Source organism: Tyto alba, unplaced genomic scaffold (genome assembly GCF_018691265.1).
Source record: "Tyto alba isolate M040663 unplaced genomic scaffold, T.alba_DEE_v4.0 Super-Scaffold_38, whole genome shotgun sequence".
Taxonomy (NCBI): Eukaryota; Metazoa; Chordata; class Aves; order Strigiformes; family Tytonidae; genus Tyto; species Tyto alba.
This window is the reverse complement of record NW_024881313.1, coordinates 37667333-37687751: the sequence shown is the minus strand read 5'-3', so window position 1 is coordinate 37687751 and position 20419 is coordinate 37667333. Positions and strand designations below refer to the sequence as shown.

General features: G+C 36.7%; 1 protein-coding gene across 10 annotated transcripts in view; it reads right to left on the bottom strand.

Annotated features, from left to right (window-relative positions):
* The window catches only part of ADCYAP1R1 (ADCYAP receptor type I), a 142183-nt gene that overhangs the window by 25251 nt on the left and 96513 nt on the right, over positions 1-20419 (bottom strand). For all 10 annotated transcript variants that reach the window (XM_042801754.1, XM_042801755.1, XM_033002872.2 and 7 more), the window contains 9 exons: positions 16616-16651; positions 15921-15962; positions 14056-14159; positions 13405-13502; positions 12817-12949; positions 10500-10653; positions 6953-7013; positions 2622-2691; positions 480-571 (listed from right to left, as the gene is read on the bottom strand). In XM_042801754.1, coding sequence (XP_042657688.1) covers positions 480-571; positions 2622-2691; positions 6953-7013; positions 10500-10653; positions 12817-12949; positions 13405-13502; positions 14056-14159; positions 15921-15962; positions 16616-16651 — 790 coding nt within the window. The remainder of the gene's footprint in view (positions 1-479; positions 572-2621; positions 2692-6952; positions 7014-10499; positions 10654-12816; positions 12950-13404; positions 13503-14055; positions 14160-15920; positions 15963-16615; positions 16652-20419) is intronic.

The following is a 20419-nucleotide window of genomic DNA, read 5'->3' as shown; positions in this document are numbered from 1 at the left end:
AACCAACTTTAGGAGCTCTTCCTAAATTAAAATTCAGTTCAAAGTTAATGAAATCCTTTCAACAAATCTCATCGCTTTCAATGAACTTTGGACCATGTCCCTGGAATGTATGAAGCACAGCAGACTGTCCCATAAGTGTAACAATATTTATGCCTGATCAGTATGTTAATTTCCATATAACTGACCTGCAAAGAAGTTTTGGTTTGCTTTTTTTAAAACTCTTGTATTTATGCTTTTTTTTTTTTTTTTTTTTTTTTTTCCCCAGGCATTTTAAACAAATGTGAAAGCTGGCATTAAAATGCACTTTAGTGTCTTTTGTATTGGAAATAAAAAAGTCAAAATCAACCAAAACAATTTAATAGATCCCGTGACTCTTTTTGAAAATCAGATTAGTTCATCTGAGGTATCTTTTTGACTTTGTCTTTTTTCCTATGTGTATATTAGAAATCTAAATTGAAAACTGCTTTATTTATACTTACAAGTAAATGCTGGATTCATTGCCCCCGATATCAGGTGACTGGAGTTTCTGCACAAGTATCACAATTATGCCAATAAAAAGCACAAAGTTTATCTAGGGGAAAAAGAAAGGAAAAAATGATGACAATGATATATTTTTTCAAGTATGATAATGAGACATTCGCAGTGACCTGCTATCTCCATTGCCTTATTGTTCACCAAAGTACAGTCTAGTAGTTTTATAGGGTTGGGAGCAATGGGTTAAGTTTACAAGTGTTTTATCATCCCTTTTCCTGGCAAAAATATCCCCCTTGAAGCAACTAAAGTAAGGCAAAATTTATTCAGTCTCAAACTCAGATAAGACACATTTAAACTGAAAGGTTTCAACATATGTCATTATCAGCCAGAAAAAAAAAAGAAAGATCTGTGCACATGAAAACCATATAGCAAAGATCTCAACAGTAGAAACATCATTAACTCCCATTCTCTGAACTAAGGCACTTCTCAGTTTAACAACATCCATCTACGTTTACTTCATTCTCAATTTAGTTTCTCTCCTTCCCTGAAAATCTCAAGTTCCGCTACTTTCCTCTGCTTGGCTGAATCTGTCCCAAGATGCGATATTTTTGTGAGCAGATAGGTGGGGGGTGGAGGGGTGGGGAGGGAGGGGAAAGTAAATGGTCATCTTAATGTCTTTTAGTTTTATGTCAACCTGGGCATCTTCTATTTCATAGAAAAATGTAATTACAGATAGAATTTTTAAAATTTGGACATCAATAAAACCAGTCTATTTTGGTGTTTTGGCTTCAGATTTGGCTGTCACCAACTCCATAGCTTCTTAATACCAGAAGAAAAAACAGTCGGAAATTTGTTGGTATCTTATGCAACCTTTTACTCCTGTAAAGAGACCAAGAACTTAATCTAGATGTAAGCATCTCTTTCAGAATAATTTTCTATCTGATCTGAGGACTACAAATGAATGGAGAAGACCAGTCATCCCTTGTTAGCTTTCTTGAATGCTTAATGCCATCAACAGAAGCCAGGTACAACTGATTCTCAAAAGCCAGAATACGATCCTTCATAGAGTATGTCTCTGAAGCATAGAAATTCACATACTTTGATATCACAAAACTCCCAGAACTTTGGACCTTCTTCATCTCAATATATTTCAGTGTTATTAGCTAAATTACCTTTAATGTGTCTGAAGGTTACTGTACTTTAGAGAGCTGCCCAAATACTTAAAATGACAAGCACTGAACCTGATGAAAACACCTACATGTAGATATATGTGAGCTGGAAGTCTAAACTCCCACAACAGTCACAGAAGACCTGGCCAATGCTCTCATTGGAGTATGGTGAATAACATAGCATTCCCAGAATTAGATCCCTACATGTGGCAAGCCAAACAGATTTGTAGGTGTCACTAATCATAATGTCTAGAGGATCAATTTAATTTCCTAAATGGAAGAGCCCAACACCATTTTTAAAATCCCATAATCTTTTGGGGCAGCAGCTGGAGGCTAAACAGCATACTTTTGAACCTCTCAGTTGTCCATACATAGGTGTCTAGTACCATCTGAGTGAAAACCAAGACCTCTACCAACTAAAGTGAGCTTAGATACCTTGTCAACAATTATGCATATTGCACTATGTCCACAATGCTATTGTAAAGCTAATATTAGCTAAAATAAATATAATTGTGAAATTAATTCCATCCAACAGACATAATTTAGTTTCCCAATCACTTTCAATTAGTATCATTTTAGATGCCCTAGGGTTTCTCTCTTGGCCTTCAGCTGCCATCCCAAATGGCACGATTCCCATACATCCTGTGTCATATATGCTAGCCTCAAGCAAAGGCTCCATATGGTATAGGGTCATACTTGTGCATTTCATATCTTTGATTAAGCAACTGAAATAGTCTTTGCTTGCAGGCAGTGTACCATCATATAACTTGTACTAAACATTCTTTATAACAATGGGATTAAGTGGGATCACGTAGCATTACTTAACATTGCAGATGGCAAATGGTGGACATTCAGACAAACTGTCCAGTGGCCCAGCACAGCTGATGCAGCACAGTTTGTAAAGTCATTTGAAGCTATTTGAATCAGTTAATTGCCCTCTGAAGTACTGAGGAAGAGCCAATGCCAAGTGCTACTTACCATGATTGATCCAACCACAGGACCTTTGATCACCCACCACAAGGCAGTGTTGTCATTCATGTCCCAGCAGCTTCAGTGGTTAATGAAAGAATGGGGTGGTGAAAAAGAAGGAAAGAGAAAGATATAACAAGGAAGTTCATAAATTTACAGTAATTTTTAAGGGAGAAGAAAGTGGAAGATTGCTCTTGTAGTTAAATTATTTTATTTGCCTTCAAAGGTACTAATTCTTCAGTCTGTCCCTGTCATAGCTTTCTTTTACATCATTTACCCAGCTTATCTGAAAGTAAAATAAATATTTTTGTGTCGATTTCAATGGTACCTCTTACAAAGAGTTTAGCCGTTTTGGAAAATGCCTTTGTGTGTGTTACTGTATCTATGCACCACTGTAAAATTGTCCCTTTAAGCTAACATCCCAGTATAAGGGAAAAAAGGACAGGGATACCTTGAAGGGTAAGAGTTGGTTGTTCAAAAGTTCATATCTCAGTTACTTTTCCAAGGTAAACAGACATGAGTGTCAGTTCCTGACCCTGACATGAAGATTCTTACACATATATAGTACATGAGGATGTAGTAGACACTGGTTGTATTCACATATAGGAATGATTTTCCAGTCACTGGGTTTCAAGTCTTACCAAGGAGCAAGGATTCATCTAAGAAGGCTGAAGTACTGCACAACAGTTGGGGTCAGATCTTTTTTAAGCTGTTGGGAGTGAGTGATCATAAATAAACTGACATTTCTACTTCAGCATTTAAAATATTCCTGCAGACTCACCAGACATTTCTGCTGAACTTTATTCCATATAGATGCATTTGGACATTCATTTGTAGAGAAAGCTAATTGGAGGACCCATATACATATGGGTTTTGAAGTTTAACATACATTTTTAACGCTAGAAAAATAATAAGAATAAAACCAATTTGTTTCCCCTGCCACACCACCCCCACTACACTACTTTAAGTCATTAAGAATTTGATTGTCAGTTAAAAAATATCTTTTATTTGCCTCCTCTTTCTTTCCCTCATGCGCCCCTTTGGAAAACATAAAATCACAGGAAAATGTCTACATTGTACCTGCAGTTCTGAGAAGGAGGGTTTCCCTCCCACTGGGACAACAGCCAAAAGTCCCAGCAGTGGTTGTCATGGTGCATTTGTTAGATGCCAAGAAACAATTTGAAAGAGCATACAGGAATAAAACTCTGCTGATCTTATGAGAGATTAACACAACTTCTGTGTCATTAAATGGTAGTTTGGTAACATCTAGGGGAAAAGTGAAAATCTTTACTTTAAACAAAACTATATGCATATGTAAGTGTGAGGAGGCAGAGCTAAAATTCTATCATGAACACACATGTGAGAGAAATCCCAAGCAGCTGAGTGATGTCAGGTTTAGAAATTTCAGTAAAATCTATATGTGCAATATTTTACTGGATTCCCATAAAACCAACAAGAAAGATTGTGGCAAAGCTGGTGAGAAGAGAGGAAATTTATTGCTGGGCTGTCAATTTTGCACAAAATCACATACTTTTGTTTTTATCTACAAAGCCTAGAAACTTAAAATCCCCCAAAATCTATGGGACTGATGGTTGAGATTTTCAAATGCAACGTAACATTTCTGAGTTACCTCATGTAGGATATCCAACTTAAAATGTTTGAAAGGATACAAATATTCAGGGGAAACTTCTCACTCACAGTCTGGAAATCAGGCTTTTTTCAGTTATCAACAGTTGTATGCCACAAAACAAAAGCACCTAAAATCACCAATTACTGGTCCAATTCTTTGTATGTATTTATAAATTAGGTGCCCTCTTCTAAAAATTACCCACTATTTGCAGAGCTCAACCTCTTTAAGATGTACATCAAATAAGCCCTGAAAGTCTTTAGTGAGTTGAGCAATGCTGGAAGAATCTGGGCAAATTCTAATATTAATCTGGCTGTACAGACAGGCATTGATGTTTGGCAATTTGTCTGTGTAGAAATGAGAAATTACAGGGGATGTAATCTACCTGCTCTAGTTCCAGTCCTCTATATTGAAGACATCTACAGCCCAGTTAGTTACCCTGGACTCTGGTTGGGACAAATAGACACTTGGAGGTTGTTGTGTGTTTTTTTCCTGCACTAATATATTTTAAATGTGTATTCTTGAGGCAGTACATCATCCCCTACAAATGTCTATTCTTTTTAAATCTATTCCTCTCCTTTCACAGGATGTGTCCCCAGCCATCTCAGTTGTCACCGTCTACCTTGTAGATGTCAACAATGAATCAGGTCAATCTCACACAAAGTTTTTTTCAAGGACTTTTGTGGTCCGATCCCTGTGACATCTATAGGATGGATGAGGTGGAAGAAACACCACCTTCTCCTCAGAAGAACATGACCAGAAGGGAAAAAAAGCAATACACAGCAGAACAGTCTGTAATATTGGCCAACAAGCTGTACTACATAAACAGGATCCCTAATTTCTTTCAAATGCCTTGCTACAGTGGAGGTCAGACACACAGGGCTCTTGTTCAAGATGGATGAAGGGAAAGGAGCCAGTGGGATGGGGGAGGGATGTGATTTCCATTTGAAAAGGCCAGAGTCTGATCTCTGTTACATCTCTGGTGTACATCTGGAATAACTCCATTTAATTCAGTAGCACAGCTCTGGATAAACAGACAGTTGCATTTATCTCCACAAACCTGTCACTGACAGTGATGTGAATCAGGAGCTGAACTCAAGGGAGCTCTGCCAGCTTTATAAGGAGCAAGCAGGAGGAGACTCAGGCTCAGAGTCTGTATTTTAGTCCATGCTTTTGCAACTGTGTTTTCTCAGTTCAGTAATTTTTGCAATGTTTTCAGGCTCATGCTGGCTTCTCCCCCACCCCCAGAACAATGCTTGCTGATTTTTAAAAGTAGCCACTGAGACTCAGCTAGAATCTGTTTAAACGTGTTGCATGCTAAACAGCTTCTCCAACTAAAAGAAAGGAAATGTTTTTTTTTAGTTTTGTTTTTTTTTTCTTCTTTTTCTTTCTGCAAGACATACCCCCTACCCACAAAATGCAAGGACTATTTTGGACTCCTAAGAGAAATTAATGCATTTAAGACCAGTGTTGTAATCATAATAATGACACAACAGGGGTTTCTGGCTTGTTTTGCATGGAACAAAATTATTTAATTTGTCTTAATGTCAAAATAGAACATTGGGTCAAAGCACTGACATCCCCAGTGGAGGAAGGGCTGTATGTGCTTTCCAAAAAGAGTATGAAAGTACAAGGATGAAGAAAACCTGACAGAACAGTGAGTCTTGTGCAAATTTTGAATCCAGGTATCTCTAGTATAAGTCAAAATTATAATATATAATTAAATCTCTCAGAAATGGAACTTCGGTGAATAATAACACCTTTCTGTCAGATCAAAGTTTTAAAACATTTTCACTCTGATCAGGGTTTTCACTGATGGATATTCCAAATTTTATTCAGTGTCCCTCATTCCCGTCATTTTCCTAACATTTCACTAATTTCAAACAGCTGTCATAAAAAAATATTTTCTAAGTTTGTATTTTCAGAGTGTACATACATGTCCATTCATATCAGCTATGTCTTCTTTATCAGACCACTCAATCTACTGACTACCAAGATGAGCAGGACCATCTCTGGGAGCAGCCTTTCCTTCTGGTCCTTTAGAAAAGGATACAGGGTATTTTCAGGATTTTTCCTTACTGAAAGAGACCATTTGGGTGGAATTTACCTTCTTCAATTCTTTCTGAAATTATTCTATTTCCTCGTTATTTTTTTTTTTTTTTTCACACAGAAGACAGGATGTCTCGCCCCTACTCATCTCCCTCACTAGATCTGTGGAAAAAACTCTTCAACAGGAAGCTAAACTAATTTCCTTTGTAAATCAAAGCTCATCAATGCCTTGTGCAGATTTCACTCATCACATCAGAGATATCTGCAATAATTTCTGCAGCTGAGCTCATCACCTTTGTCTTCCTTCCTAATCAGTTGGAAAGGAGCAATCACAGGTGTGATTCACCTAACAGCTCTTTTAAAATGAGATAATCCATACCCTGTACTCCACTGATTTAACTGAACAGAGAATGAAGGGCCACTGGGTCAGCTGCATGTTTACAGGGTCAATGCCCATGTCTTCTTTTATGAATTCACCAGTGCAATAGGGACATAAATATCAAGCTATGGTTATTTATGCAGATGACCAGGAAAGGTTGAACACTAGACCTAAACTTCTTGCATACACAAATCAATGTCAGAAATGGAAGGAGAAACGATATTTCTGTTTCACCCTTGACATGCTGAATGCACGTGAAATGCTTTCCCATGCAGTAATACCTACCCAGTATCATCAAAGTGAAGTCTCAGCACTGCCCAGACAGTGACACAAATTGTTGGGGTACCTACAGAGATAAGATGGTGATATCATTAGTAGTCCAGACACAATTACTACTCACAAATGAGCACTTTTTACAACCTCTCCAGTGAGGTTTTATTTCCTAATAGCACTCATGCACGAAACAGTGTAAGTCATTACATTAATTCAGAGCTCTAGAAACATCTGTCTCAGTCAGACGATGGGTTAGTCTTGGTGGGACTGCAGAAGCAAAACTGATAACAGAGACAAATGATGTAATTTTAGGTCATTATTTCTCAAAGTTGTACCGCGTCTTGTTGCATGATCAGTAAACCATAGTCTCTACAAAATAAAAGCAGGAACATCAGCTTCTGTGTCTAGAGCTACTGAAATTATGCAACAATTGCAGAGTGGCAGATGTTGAGCTGTAATGGCATTATTGTATTCTTTGTATTCTTATGTGATTTTGTTGTAAATTATTTGCATATATTACATTTTCTCTGTTATTGTATTTACTTATTCAGCCAAAACAGATAAATAGAGGATAGTTTTCCTTTACTCACAGGAATATTTCATTTTTTTTTTCATGAAAAAAAACCCAAACCAAACAACCTCCAAAAAGAGAATATGAGAAGCATGAATTTCATTTCTATTTCAGATATTTCTTTACTCTTTAAAAAATGCATGTAAAATACAAATTAAATCAAAACAGTAAGAATCCACCGAGAAGCCTGGCTTTATTTTCCTTTCTAAAAATACTACAAGTGCAGTCTTTCAGTGGAAATATTTTTATAAAATAATGCAGTCTTGCAAGACAACTCTGGATAAGTTGGATCTACATTTTAAGTCAAATGAAATCGTTGACTGGGAAACTGCTTACATCTATTTGGGAACCACTAGAAAGATAAAGTGCTAAAAAGCAAACAAAACAAGGACCTTGATAACCCCAGCTTGCAGCGGGGAACGAGATTGTCATAAGTTGACAGGAACAATTATGTTTCATACATTTTGCAAGGCTGTGTTGATGTCACATTAATTAGTCATTCGACTGATTCCACTTAAGTGAATCTCTGTCATATCTCATATTCCCACTATCAGAAATAAAAATATCCCCGTTAGACCTAGATAAATGATGAAGCCCTCCTCCTTTAAAAAAGCACACACAGAAATATTTGAAAGGAAAATGATAAAAAGAAAGAAAATGACAGGCTTTGGGGAGAAGAGTTCATGCATATTTAATTTAAATTGAAGTCTGCTTTACGTACATGAGAATAGCTAGAAAACATTGAGATCTTTGTGCACTTACCAGATGCACAATAATAAAAATAATCTCTAAATATAAAAAATGGGTCACACTTTCTATCTAGTTTGCACTGATTTACACTATAAATTTTGATGGTATGAATAGTGTTCAAAGTCTGAAACATGGGCAGGAAGGCAGAATTAGACTAAATGTGTCATAAAAACAGTTCAAAAAACATGTTTCACATCATCTTGGAGTTTGGAACCATCTGCTATGAATATACATATACTCACATTATTTTTCTTTACATCAAAACATATATGTATCTTCATCACCTTCTTTTCAGCTTCTAAGAAACATTAGAAAACAGACAAGCCCTAAAAGCTGAGAAAAGAGCTGTTGTTGCTGACTGTGTCTCTACCCTCTGTAAGGAGCAGGCATTAGGAGATCTCAGGAAGACAGCAGTGTATCTGGAGAGCCTGCCAGCATATTGCATATTTCAGATGAAAAAATTGTCTGGATCGACACAGCCATATGTAGTTCTCATTAATCAAATGAGGACACTGACGTGCTCAGCACATTTTAAGAAAAAGATAAGCATCCAGATGCTGTAAAATGCTGACCTCTTTTTATTGCTGCTTTAGTGCAACTCCATTCCCATCAGCTCTGAGCTGAGGGGCTGCTTTTGCTCTATATGACTTGCATCCAGAGTCTAGAAGTGCTTCTGTTCTTGCGAGGAGCTGATTGCTCCCACTAGGTCAGGGGAACTGCTATTCGAGTTGAAATATGCAGGAGCTGATAAAACATTGAGTTTAAAAAAAAAAAAAAAAAAAAAAAAAAAAAACAAAAAAAAAAAAAAAAAAAACGTCCACATTTGGAGATTCTCTTAGTGTTATTAATGAATATTATTGATACTGCTTTGAATATGAAGTGAACTGAACAGCTAGATATTATTTATGGTATTCAACTGAAGACCAAATATTCTGAGGTTACATTACAGAATTAATCCATCTGGCTAGTTCTTTCACTACAGAGACTGACTTTAAAAAGAAAAAAAATCAGTTAATATGCTGTGTTGCAATATTCTCACATTCAGACAAACATTCAGATATGAAATTTGTGCAAACTTAATTAAAGGAATCTAACCTCTGATTTATGTTCAGATTGCAAAGATTTACACATTGTTTTCCTGTAACTGTAATTCTATTTTTTTTTAATTATTACGTTTTCATGTACATAACCCCCAAAGTTCTATTTGAAAACAGCCTTATCTCTGAACTGTAATGTGATTATACCTATGTGGATAGTAGAAGGGAAAATTTGAATATCCTTTTCCAATAGTTTCATTTCCAATAACCTTTTCCAGTAGTTTTATTTCCAATAATATTTTCCAGTAGCCGTTATATGCTCTAGGTTATTTCTGATCACTTCTATATCTATACCTTTGCTCTTATTGTAGGGAGTTTTTGCCAGGACATGAGAATTTTTGTGTATACACAGCTGCCTAAGGATGCAAAAAACAAAACCAGCTGTCGATTATTTGAAAGTTCAGGTTACATGAGGATATTTTTTTCAAAAGAGAATAGTTTAAGGCATGTGGTTTCTATGTAGACTTTACACATAAATATACAGGATTATTTCCAGATTATTTCAGAAGTATGTTTGGTTTAAGCATAAAAATTGAGCTTAATCTTCTTAGGGTACATTTAAAACGAACATATTCTTCTGCATTCACCATCTGACTTCTGCACAAAAATGTCAGCAAAGAACTGTTTGAATTAACATGTTGCAGGAATCAATTTATATCCAGAAGGCCAGGATGAAAAATAATTACACTGATTATCATTGTACAACTGGTCTTTTTGAACTAAATCTTATTTCTTCCCATTGCAAGCTTCCATTTCCCATCCAGGTAGGATGAGCATATGTGAATACCCTTTGAATACGTTTTCAATTTAGCTATTATCTGGAAGAAAGGCACAAATGAAGTCATAGAAAATGGACTAGACTTAACATTGCAGATTTGATTAAGCTGAAGAACTTGGCATTAAGATCGTATCTTGTAGAAGGCAATTCTCAGTTGTGGACTACATCTCTGCAAGAGATGCAGTGTCCTCCAGATTTTAGATCAACTCTATTCAGACAAAAAAGCACAACACAGTTCGGTCTGCAGTGGTAATTCTATATAAAGACTAAAATTATACTTTGAAATGGTATGCAGAAATATTAGATGGTTTGTGGAGTCATCTTGCACACTGAGACACATTTTAGACAAGAAATGTCACATACCCCAGCCAATAATAGTGTACCAGTAGAAATATCTCCTTTCTGGGAAAAAGGTTTCTACCAATAAAGTGAAAAGGTACAACCCCTCAATGAAAAGCCAGAAGTAGTTGGACATGACACAGTAGTGAAAAAACACCATCACTGCTTTGCATTCCACCTGCAGAGAATCAAGAAAAACAAAGTTATTTCCATGTTGTTTCCGCCTAAGAGATAGAGAAAATGCTTTCAACCTCTACAAATCTCTTAGTGGAAAGGAACGCAGCTGGGACTAGTATTATACACTTTAAATAGTAAAGTTTTAAAAGCATGAGAAGAATGTGAGGTGCCACTTAGAGAGTGAAGCCTGAAAGGGCAGGTAGCCAATTTTACCAGTGGGAGGTGGTCAACGAGCGTCTGCAGACAGCTTGAGAACATCTTGCGTTGGTGGGAGTTCACATGACGTCAATGAACGTTAATTGCTAGATTTAAGCCCCCTTCCAAGGATTAAGTGCAGAGAAGAAAAGAATCCAGTTGCGTATTGAAAAACCTAAGGAAGGATGTGAAATGGCAGGATGATTGTGGAGAGCCCTGAGAGGGGGATCAGAAAGGATGCACCCTCCTGTGTGCAGCTGAGAATTGTACTTCCTTGCCATTTGCGGGTGTTGTCACTCAGGGACAGAAAATGAAAGTAAGCATAAGTGTAAAGAAAGCAGAGTGATTTACTGCAAAGCATGATGGAAGCTTTCATTAATTTACTGGGGAGAAAAGCATCAGACAAAATAATAAAAAAGACAAAAAAAGAAGGAACTGGGGTTGTTTAGCCTGGAGAAAAGGAGACCAAGGGGAGATCTTATCGTTTGCTACAACTACCTGAAAGGAGGTTCTATGGAGGTGGGGATCGGTCTTTTCTTTCAAGTAACAAGTGACAAGACAAGAGGAAATGGCCTCAAGTTGTGCCAGGGGAGGTTTAGATTAGGTATTAAGAAAAATTCCTTCACCAAAAGTGTTGTCAAACTTTGAAAGAGTCTAGCCAGGGAAGTGGTTGAGTCGCCATCCCTGGAGGTTTTTAGAAGATGTGTAGATGTGGCATTTAGGGACATAGTTTAGTGGGATTTGGTAGTGTTAGGTTAATGGTTGGACTTGATTATCTTTAAGGTTGTTTCCAATCTAAAAGATTCTCCGATTCTATGAATCTATGATAAAAGCCTTAGGTGGAAACCGAGCTCTACCTTGACTCTGTGAGAGTAGGACACACTTGTCTTTCCACTGTCCCATCCCAGAGACACATAATTAGTCCTAAAAAAGCAGGACTTTTAAACAAATCAGAGCAGAATCAGTCTATAAACTGGTGTCTCCTGCCTGAGGCAGTGGAAGACTCAGAATTTTGACTGTTTTCCATTTGCACTTCATCCTCTGTGCCAAATCTACGTCCAATATGTTTAAAGCATCAGATCTGGAGTTTCTTCCTGGACGCTCTACCAGGGCTGAAGGTCTGATCATTAAATGGCTGATTTAAATGTGTTTTATGCTTCAAGTGATTCGAAACAAAAAGGCAGATGCCACTATTAGAAGAGTGATGTGAACAAACTATAGATGTAATGTAGGGAAGAATTAAAAGCAAAAACTAGTTTCAATGACAAAGAAAAAGCTGACGAAGAAACTACACAGCTGTACTTTCCTTGTGGAAGTGACTCATATGGAATTTATCTGGATGGATAAAGGAGAACTCAGTTTGGGAACTCACTGTAATTCCATCATAATTACACCCAGTGAGCTGATTTATCAAATCAAATACTTGCCTCAAATGTGAAAATGATTGGGATTTACATGTAACAGATAACTAAGTGCATCTGTTCAAGAGACTGCTTTTCATGAAATCACACCCTTTATAGACAAAACTGTGGCTAATACTGATGGTTTTTTGAGAGTATGACCGTCAAGGCTATTTTCTGTGTGAATGATAAGCCTCTGTACACATGACTCTGCCTGACATCCAGATAAAGCTCTGGATTAAAAACAGACCTTCAGATGAGGGAAATTGCTTGTTTCTGCTCCGATCCTACCTATGCAGATCTGTGAAAGGGAGAAACAACCTGAATAGAGTCAGAAACCAAAACATGTAAATTTGTGCTGAAGGACAGACTGCTGGACACTAATGATACCATGAGATGATAACATCTACAGTTTTGTTGTGAACTGGGAGGGAAATTTACCACCAATTACCTTCTCTCCCAATAGCTTCTCAGCCTATGATACTCAACAGACTGCTGCCTGCCTCACTTTTTTGTTATCTTATGCTGAAATAAATAAAGAAAAAGGCCTTGGCTTTGGTTTTACTTACCGTTGAGATAAAACAGTGGTTGCCATCCTGTTCAGCATAAAGAACCCCATCCTTAATGAATACAGATATTGCGCGTAGGATGAATGAAACAAAGAGGTTCATGTGGATAAAATTTCGAGTGCAGTGAAGCTTCCTAAAGAGGAAAGAGCAAGAGAGAGGAAAAGAAAAGGAGAAAAAAGAAAATGCTTTTCTTTCGTGGAAATAGCATACTAGGCCTACCTGCACACATGGCCAGAGCACATTGGTGCTAAATAACAACATCTGAAAGCCAGGGGTGTGGATAGTGTTGTTCCTAAACCTAATAAAGAGGAGGATTTGGAGATTTTCCTGTAAAAGCATGCAGGGTAGCATAAAATAGACCCAGTCCAGTGCATAAAACAGACCCACAATTTCTGCAGTTACATTTACAGTCTGTCGAAATGTGACTACTGGAGTGTGTCCAAGCAGGGGGAAAAATTCTATTAAAAGGTTGTCTCCCTCTTATTCTATATCTGGGTGAGATAAAAGCATAAACATCATTTTGGGCAGATGAGCTCCAGTTTCTTTCCTCCAGTGACTGAACAGCTCATTGCTCGTGTCCCGACTCACCTGAAACGACACAGGATAACCATGGCAGTGGTGAGGGAAACAAGAGAAGTGCTGTATCCCACTGTATACAAAGCCTTCACAGATAGATAGTAGTAATCCTTGGGAGGCAAACAACACACGGTTAAATGGTTCACCTATGGTCATATTTTCTTCACCCTGTCAATGTGCAGGGAGAACCACAGGCAAGATTTGTTTCTTGAACAGCCTGGGTTTCTCCTCTTGCTTTCCCTCAGTTCTCACTGTATATTAGAGCATTGTTCACTGTCTAGCAGGCCCTTGGGTTTGCATATTATGAAGCTTATTTTTCAGTGAGATAGCAAAGGCTATCTATATATCTTTGACCACTGTGCATGTATCTGAAGAAAAAAAGTAGTTGACTAAGAGATTCTTTAGTCAATAGGGGAAGAAGCTGGGGATAACCCATGCTTCTAGAAGTTACAGGCTGCATCAACGGTAAACACTCATATTCTGGAAATATTCAGTATAGGGCTAGGAATGATTTAAATCACAGTTTTCACATTTTTATGCCCATAAATACCAGATTGTTTCATTCTAATCATCATAAAACCAGAACATGACCAGGGGATGGACAAAAAGCAGCCTGCCGCTCCCCCCCTTCATTTGTTTTTTAATTATAAGTTTCATTCCCACCTGGTTATCGGACTCTGTTTCATTTTCATCAAAGCCACAGGCATCATAATAATGAGGAAAAGGTTCAGACCAGCCATCTTCAGTGCAATTTCTGCTGATGTCCCCTATGCCAAGTACAGTTAGGAATGTGATGATGTTGAAGCAAACCCCACAACACTCCCTCCCCTCGATACATGACTAAAGAAAACCCCACAGTATCACTGGAGGTACTATTTATCTGGCTATCCATTGAAGACTTTAATGACATCTTGAAAGTTTAATGACATCTTTAATGACTCAGTACTACAATAGGCATCTGTGGATGTCTACTACTACAGCTGGTCACCAGAGAGCAAAAAAGATTTAACTAGTATAGTCAGTGCCTCCAGGCCACCAAAGATCTTATTCTCAAGTCAGGGGTCAGCTAAGTGTCCATTTCTCTCCATTGACTCTGAAAGTTATCTAGGTAATACAGCTTCGATGTAGATATCTACACTTCAGATGGCTAAAGAGTAAGTCCAGTGCTCAAATACAAGCACTTTGTGCTATTTAAGATAATCTATAACTGAGGCATATGCATGGGACTGGCAAGAAAACACAAAGCTAACAATTTTTTGGAGTGGCTGCCAGAAGCCAGGCAAGATACTGTAGGATATCTAAAATAGCCATAATGTCTATAATGAGGCAGCTGAATTGTTCCCCTATAGTCAGATAACATGTATCCCACTCGATCACCTCCGAGCCTAGGCTCTGATCTGAGAGTGACTGTGAGAAGGGTCTGTAAGAAAACAAGGGAAAGATGGAGTGGGAATCTCTTCCCTGTCTCTGTCTTTATATCAATATGTTCATTTACATCTCTGGATGCCCAGTGTGGCTTCAGTTGACAATTCCAAACCTGTTTCAGGGCTTCTCACATTCTTCTGCCTATTACTTGTTCCAAACCCAATTTATAACCTTACTCTAAAGCACGTGTTTTCAAGGAAGCTCAGAACTATCTTAGAAAAAACCTCATTCTCTTTTTCTTTCTTTTTATTTTTTTTATAATTGTTTGGTTAATCTCATATAAGGACTATCTCCTAAATGGCTTTCAGTGACACAGTCAAAAGGCTTAAAACTATATTGGGAATCAAGAGCTGGGGGTAGACGAAGAAAGACTCTTGACACTCACTTTGTTACTGAGGCTGCCTAAGGGGGGATGGCCCCTGTGGTGCTCTTTTTAAGCACCATTATTCTTGCCAGAGCTCGGTGACCTGGTTGAAAAATTAGAGCTGGGCTGCTGGCTGCACTTGTTTCTCCCCAACACAATAGAATAGTTTCCATTTATCGAACTATTACAGTTTTTGGAGTTTGAGCTGTACTTTGACCAAAATTGATGGAAATTTCTAAGGGTTTTTTTTATTTATTAAGGTTGTGCTGCTTCACATTCTTAGAGCAGTTTAGTCAAGTAGCTCATAACACTAAAAGTGACCTTATTTTTAGAGAATCTGTTTGCCATCCATGCAGAAGAATATATCTATTTAATCACAGCATTCATTAAGAACATTTCATTACTTGGCAAATTTTGGTAAATTACTTTTGCACATTCATCCCTACTTTTCTGTGGAAAATAACCACTGTATCATGGTGTTGACTTTCTTTAATACCATTTAGGAATTACGGTTAAGCAGGTAGATATAATTTATGACAAAATACTTGCTAGATTTCAAGGCTTAATAGTGGAGGAATAAATTTTCATAATACTGCTAAAAGTAACGTACCAGAAAATGTGTCACCATAATTAGAACTGATTAGAAAATAATACCTAAATGGCAGGAAAAAAAGCTTAGAGCTTCCTTTTTAACAGAGTTAAAATGAAAAGAGAAACATTCCATGGTTCTGTTTCTTACCTAGGGGAGACTGGGCTGTGCTTTCCAGCAGGTCATAATCACCTGTAAAAGTGGAAATTTAGTATGAAACTGTTTTGATTGTGTTTTCTATTAGAACCCAAACTGGTCTCTGCAGAAATCAGTGAATAGAATCTAACTGAATTTTATTGGCTTGGATCAGGCCCAAAGGCAATAAATGCTTGATTCTGTCTTTTTCAGAAAGCAAATACAATTTTACTTGTGAGTTTAAATCAAAGCTGAACCTATAAAATTAGAAACTGCTACTGCAGACAGGGAGCACATAGATACAAACACATATAATCAAACTAGGACAAATTTTATTGTAAAAATATATAAGTCAAATGTTGTATCTTTAGAAATTTACATTTATAATCCATAAATTTTTCAGTGTGCTCAGTTTTCAAAGAATTAATGAAAAATTATTTAATTCCATCAATGACAAAAAGTGATAATTAGTTGGTTTTATGTAAGGTAGTTTAATTTTGTGGTTTTAGGATAGATCACATTGATTTCTAGAAATGAATCAGATTTTTACTTTCACTTTTTATCAGAGTGTTACAATGAACTACATGTATTCATTATCATAACGGTTTTTACACAAACAACTTTTCAATAATCTAATATTATCATATACTCTACATACCATTTTTGAGAACAGAAGTACATAAGGGGTAGTAAGCACAACTGGTTCTTACCTGCATGGGTTTGCCCCAAGTTATCTACTTCCCAACCTGAAATTAGAAGAATAAAAACAATTAATTTAATCTTGATAGTAGCTTACTTCCTGTAAGAGGAGTAGATGTAGCAATGCCCAGATAAGAACTGAAAGAAAATTTATGTGCAAATCCTTTTTTTCAATATGAATACTGTATATTTATGTCTGGAAAGTGATTTTCAGAAGATGGTCAATTGCATTGTACTGTTAAGTCTCTGTTTATCATGGAGTTTCGTCAAACTTTAGGAAATATATGAAAAAGTGATGAGGGAGCTTTTTTTGTGGGTTGTTTTTTTTTCTTTTTTTCTTTTTTTTTTTTTTTTTAGGGGGTAGGATTCTGAAATAAGAAAGATCCACACAATTCCAAAATATTTTGCTGATCTCCATGCTGATTTCTATATTAAAAACACAAAATGAGAAATCATAGAAGTTTGAGTTTGCATTAAATTTTTCATTTCCCTTTCTTTTGTCCTCCCAAAATAAAATGGAAGTATTATCTCAAACCAATATCCCTAATTGCACTGAATTCAGACTTTCCCGAATCCTCAGGATTTTGGCTGAAACTGGATGTTTGGAGGTGCATAAAGAGGATCTGCCTTAAGCCACCGAGTGGTGCTGCTGCATCGTGCACAGGGACACCAAGGAGCATGACAAAGCTGTCTGCAAATTGCTTTGCCGGTGTCCCATCTATGAGTGAAAAAATGTTTCCAACGTTTCATTGACTGCTACATCTGGTTAAACGTTTTGATTAGTTTAGTTCTGTATCCCCTGGACTAACCAGAGGCCTTCAGGTGGTTCTTCTCTAAACCCTGAACATACGGTGAAATCTTAACTAGGAATTGGAAAAGCCATTCACCAATTTGTATGAGACGGTTTCTATTAAAAATAAAATCCAAACAAAAGTTGATTTTGATCCTATGGGAAAGGAGAAAGACAGCATCTGAGGAAATAAAATAGTAAAGAGAGTATTTTCAGCACAGCATAAAATGCACTTTATATTTTATACTTTTTCAAATTCCTTATCATGTAATAATTTTAAATTCATTGATTTCTCTCTTTCCTCTAAAGTAAATCAGATGTCTTTTTTGAACTTCTAAGGCAGAAAACAGAGGATTTAGTGTGAAGATGATAGTGGGCGTCTAGAAAACTAAGCTGAAGCATCAGGTAGGCTGTACTGTGTCTTTGCATGGATGCATTCAACATCAAACCCACACATTCAACCCACCAGCTACTCTGGAAGGTTAATCCTGAAAGCCATGATGAGAACACCCATGGTCTCCTGGCTTCTCTGTCCAACTCCAGTTGCTTTCAATATTTTACATATGAGAATTCTTGGATGTTTGCAAATATTGGGTAGGTGTACTAATTCTGAAGAGAAGCTACCAATACTCTGAGCAAATATTTTCCAGTGAAGATCATTCTACCTGCTACATCAGACTAAATTACCAGGTGCAACAGAAGTGCTATGGTTGTGCTCCAGATTCTTGGCAGAATAACAGGGATGCCTCTGCAGAATATTTTAGACAGACCTATTTCTCTCCTGAGCCTACCAAACCCCAGGTTTACTAACAGTGATATAGCTCAGATATGGATGCTTATGTTGCTAAAATCTGAATTCAGAATACCAATTTTAGGATATCCTGTGGGAATATTTACCTGTGGTTTAATTAGGCAGAGGACCAAAGAACAAACCATTGTTCCTTTATTGCTGTCTTTCATAGCCTGCTGAAACTCAAATGAGTAGTTTGTAATGGAATTTATTCCTTACATGAGGTCACCTCACACAATACCCTGACCCACAGAAGCAGGGTAAATAGAAGCTGCAAAAAAACTCAGATAAACTTTTTGACTCATAAAAATACTGTTTTAGTTTACTAGTTGTACAGTGTGGCTTCAATCCTGAAATGTGATATTAAAAACTTTCCAGAATTCTTGTGGGAGGAAGACAAGGACAATTTTAAGTAGATTGAAATCTGATGTTCCTGGCGTCCTGGCATATTATGTTGATGGCTCAGGAAAACGTATTTTTGAAAGTTAAATGTTTTAAATTTAGCTATTTTTTCCCCTATAATATAAAAATGAGGAAATAAAAATTACCATTTTTTCACTCTAAATATGGGTAGTAGTTAGTCACATTGATGTTAAAATATTAGATTTTAGTTTATTTTGAATTTCATGACATCTGTAATAACAATTAAACATATTAACGTAGTTTTGTGAAATTAAGAGGATTTTTATATATAAATCAAATTATTATTGCATTTTAACTGTGTTTAGACAGTATGAAGGAGTTCACATTTTCAATAATGTTAATTTTCTGATTGCTGTAGGAGTAAACTTGCCTTTTATTAACATATTTTTCTACATCTGAGTCCTTGCTAATGTACTGAAGAAAGTTCCAGTACAACCTTTTACTCTACAGGCTTTTAGGCTTGATCCATCAACCTAATTTTCACTAATAAGTTAAGCTACTGGAAAGTCAATTAGATTTACACTGAACATTATGCCCTGAATTACCACTAAAAGTCAAAGTTTGTCTCATGAGTGTTGGGATAATGTACACACATGTACAATTATATTTGTGTGTTTATGCATATATATATATTTATCTAAGCACACAATGTGGGAACATACAGCCAGCATCTGGCTTTAAAGTCCTGTGTGCTGCTGCCGCCCTTCTCTCTGACAGCATACCCTGTTTATGTACCTTGCACCAGAATATGGATGTTTATGTGACAAATGGCTATGTTTGCTCGCATGTATGAGAGAGCAGAGGAGTTCATTTGGATTATTTCTGTACTTAACATTTAGCATGTCTACATAGATAAGGACAAGGCCTAAGATTTCATTTGGGCTGGGGTTGTAAGAACTCTAGGCATAGGACAGTCCCTCTCATTTTTCAGACTATCACCCTGAAATTGTTTTGTTTTATTTTGTTGTGGTTTTGGGGTGTTTTTGTTTTGTTTTGTTTTGTTTTTTTTTTAACCTGAGTTTCTTTCTGACTCTAGAGAAACCTCAGAAAACTTACTCTGGTGTCAGTGATGTAATGGGCAAAATTGTAGGGCACCTCTCTGCATGGACTTTCACATGAGTCCTCTTGTTGTCTTTCTCTAAGGACATAAACAACGAAAAACTAGTGCATTAGACTTCACTGATGAAGCAGAGAAAGTCCATTGAGGTGATTATACAACAGGTTAAATAAAATATATTACTCTCCCAGAAATGACGAATAAATAAAATATGCTTTTCATCTACATTTTGATTGGAAACTCATTTTTCAGGGATTTAATTTGAGGAATGCATTCATGACTTATGTGAATGACACTTGTGTTCCTCACATACAGTTAAATAACAGCACAGCCCAAACTATGGAAAGATGGAGTGAATAGCAGCTAATAAACAGTATCTTAGAACTCCATTCATTAAATCAATAATTGCTCACATCTGTCAATAAACTCCTGAACAAGCTAATGTTATCCTCACAAAGTATGGTTTATTCAGTATATTGACAGATAGTATTATTCACTATTTGATCAGACTGAATAGCTAAGTGTCACTCTTTGGAAGTAAAGCAAATTTTCCATTAGTGCTTTAACTGGCATTATTAATTAGATGTTATTTGCAGTACTACTTAGAGACCCTAGAGAAGACCCATCAGAATGTTGAATTGTCAGTTCCAAAGAGCAAACAGAGAAATCAAATACAGAAAATATTACTTATTTCTATTTTCTACATGAAGAGGTGAAAGAGGAAAAAAAAAAAAAAAAAAAAAGTCAAAAGGACT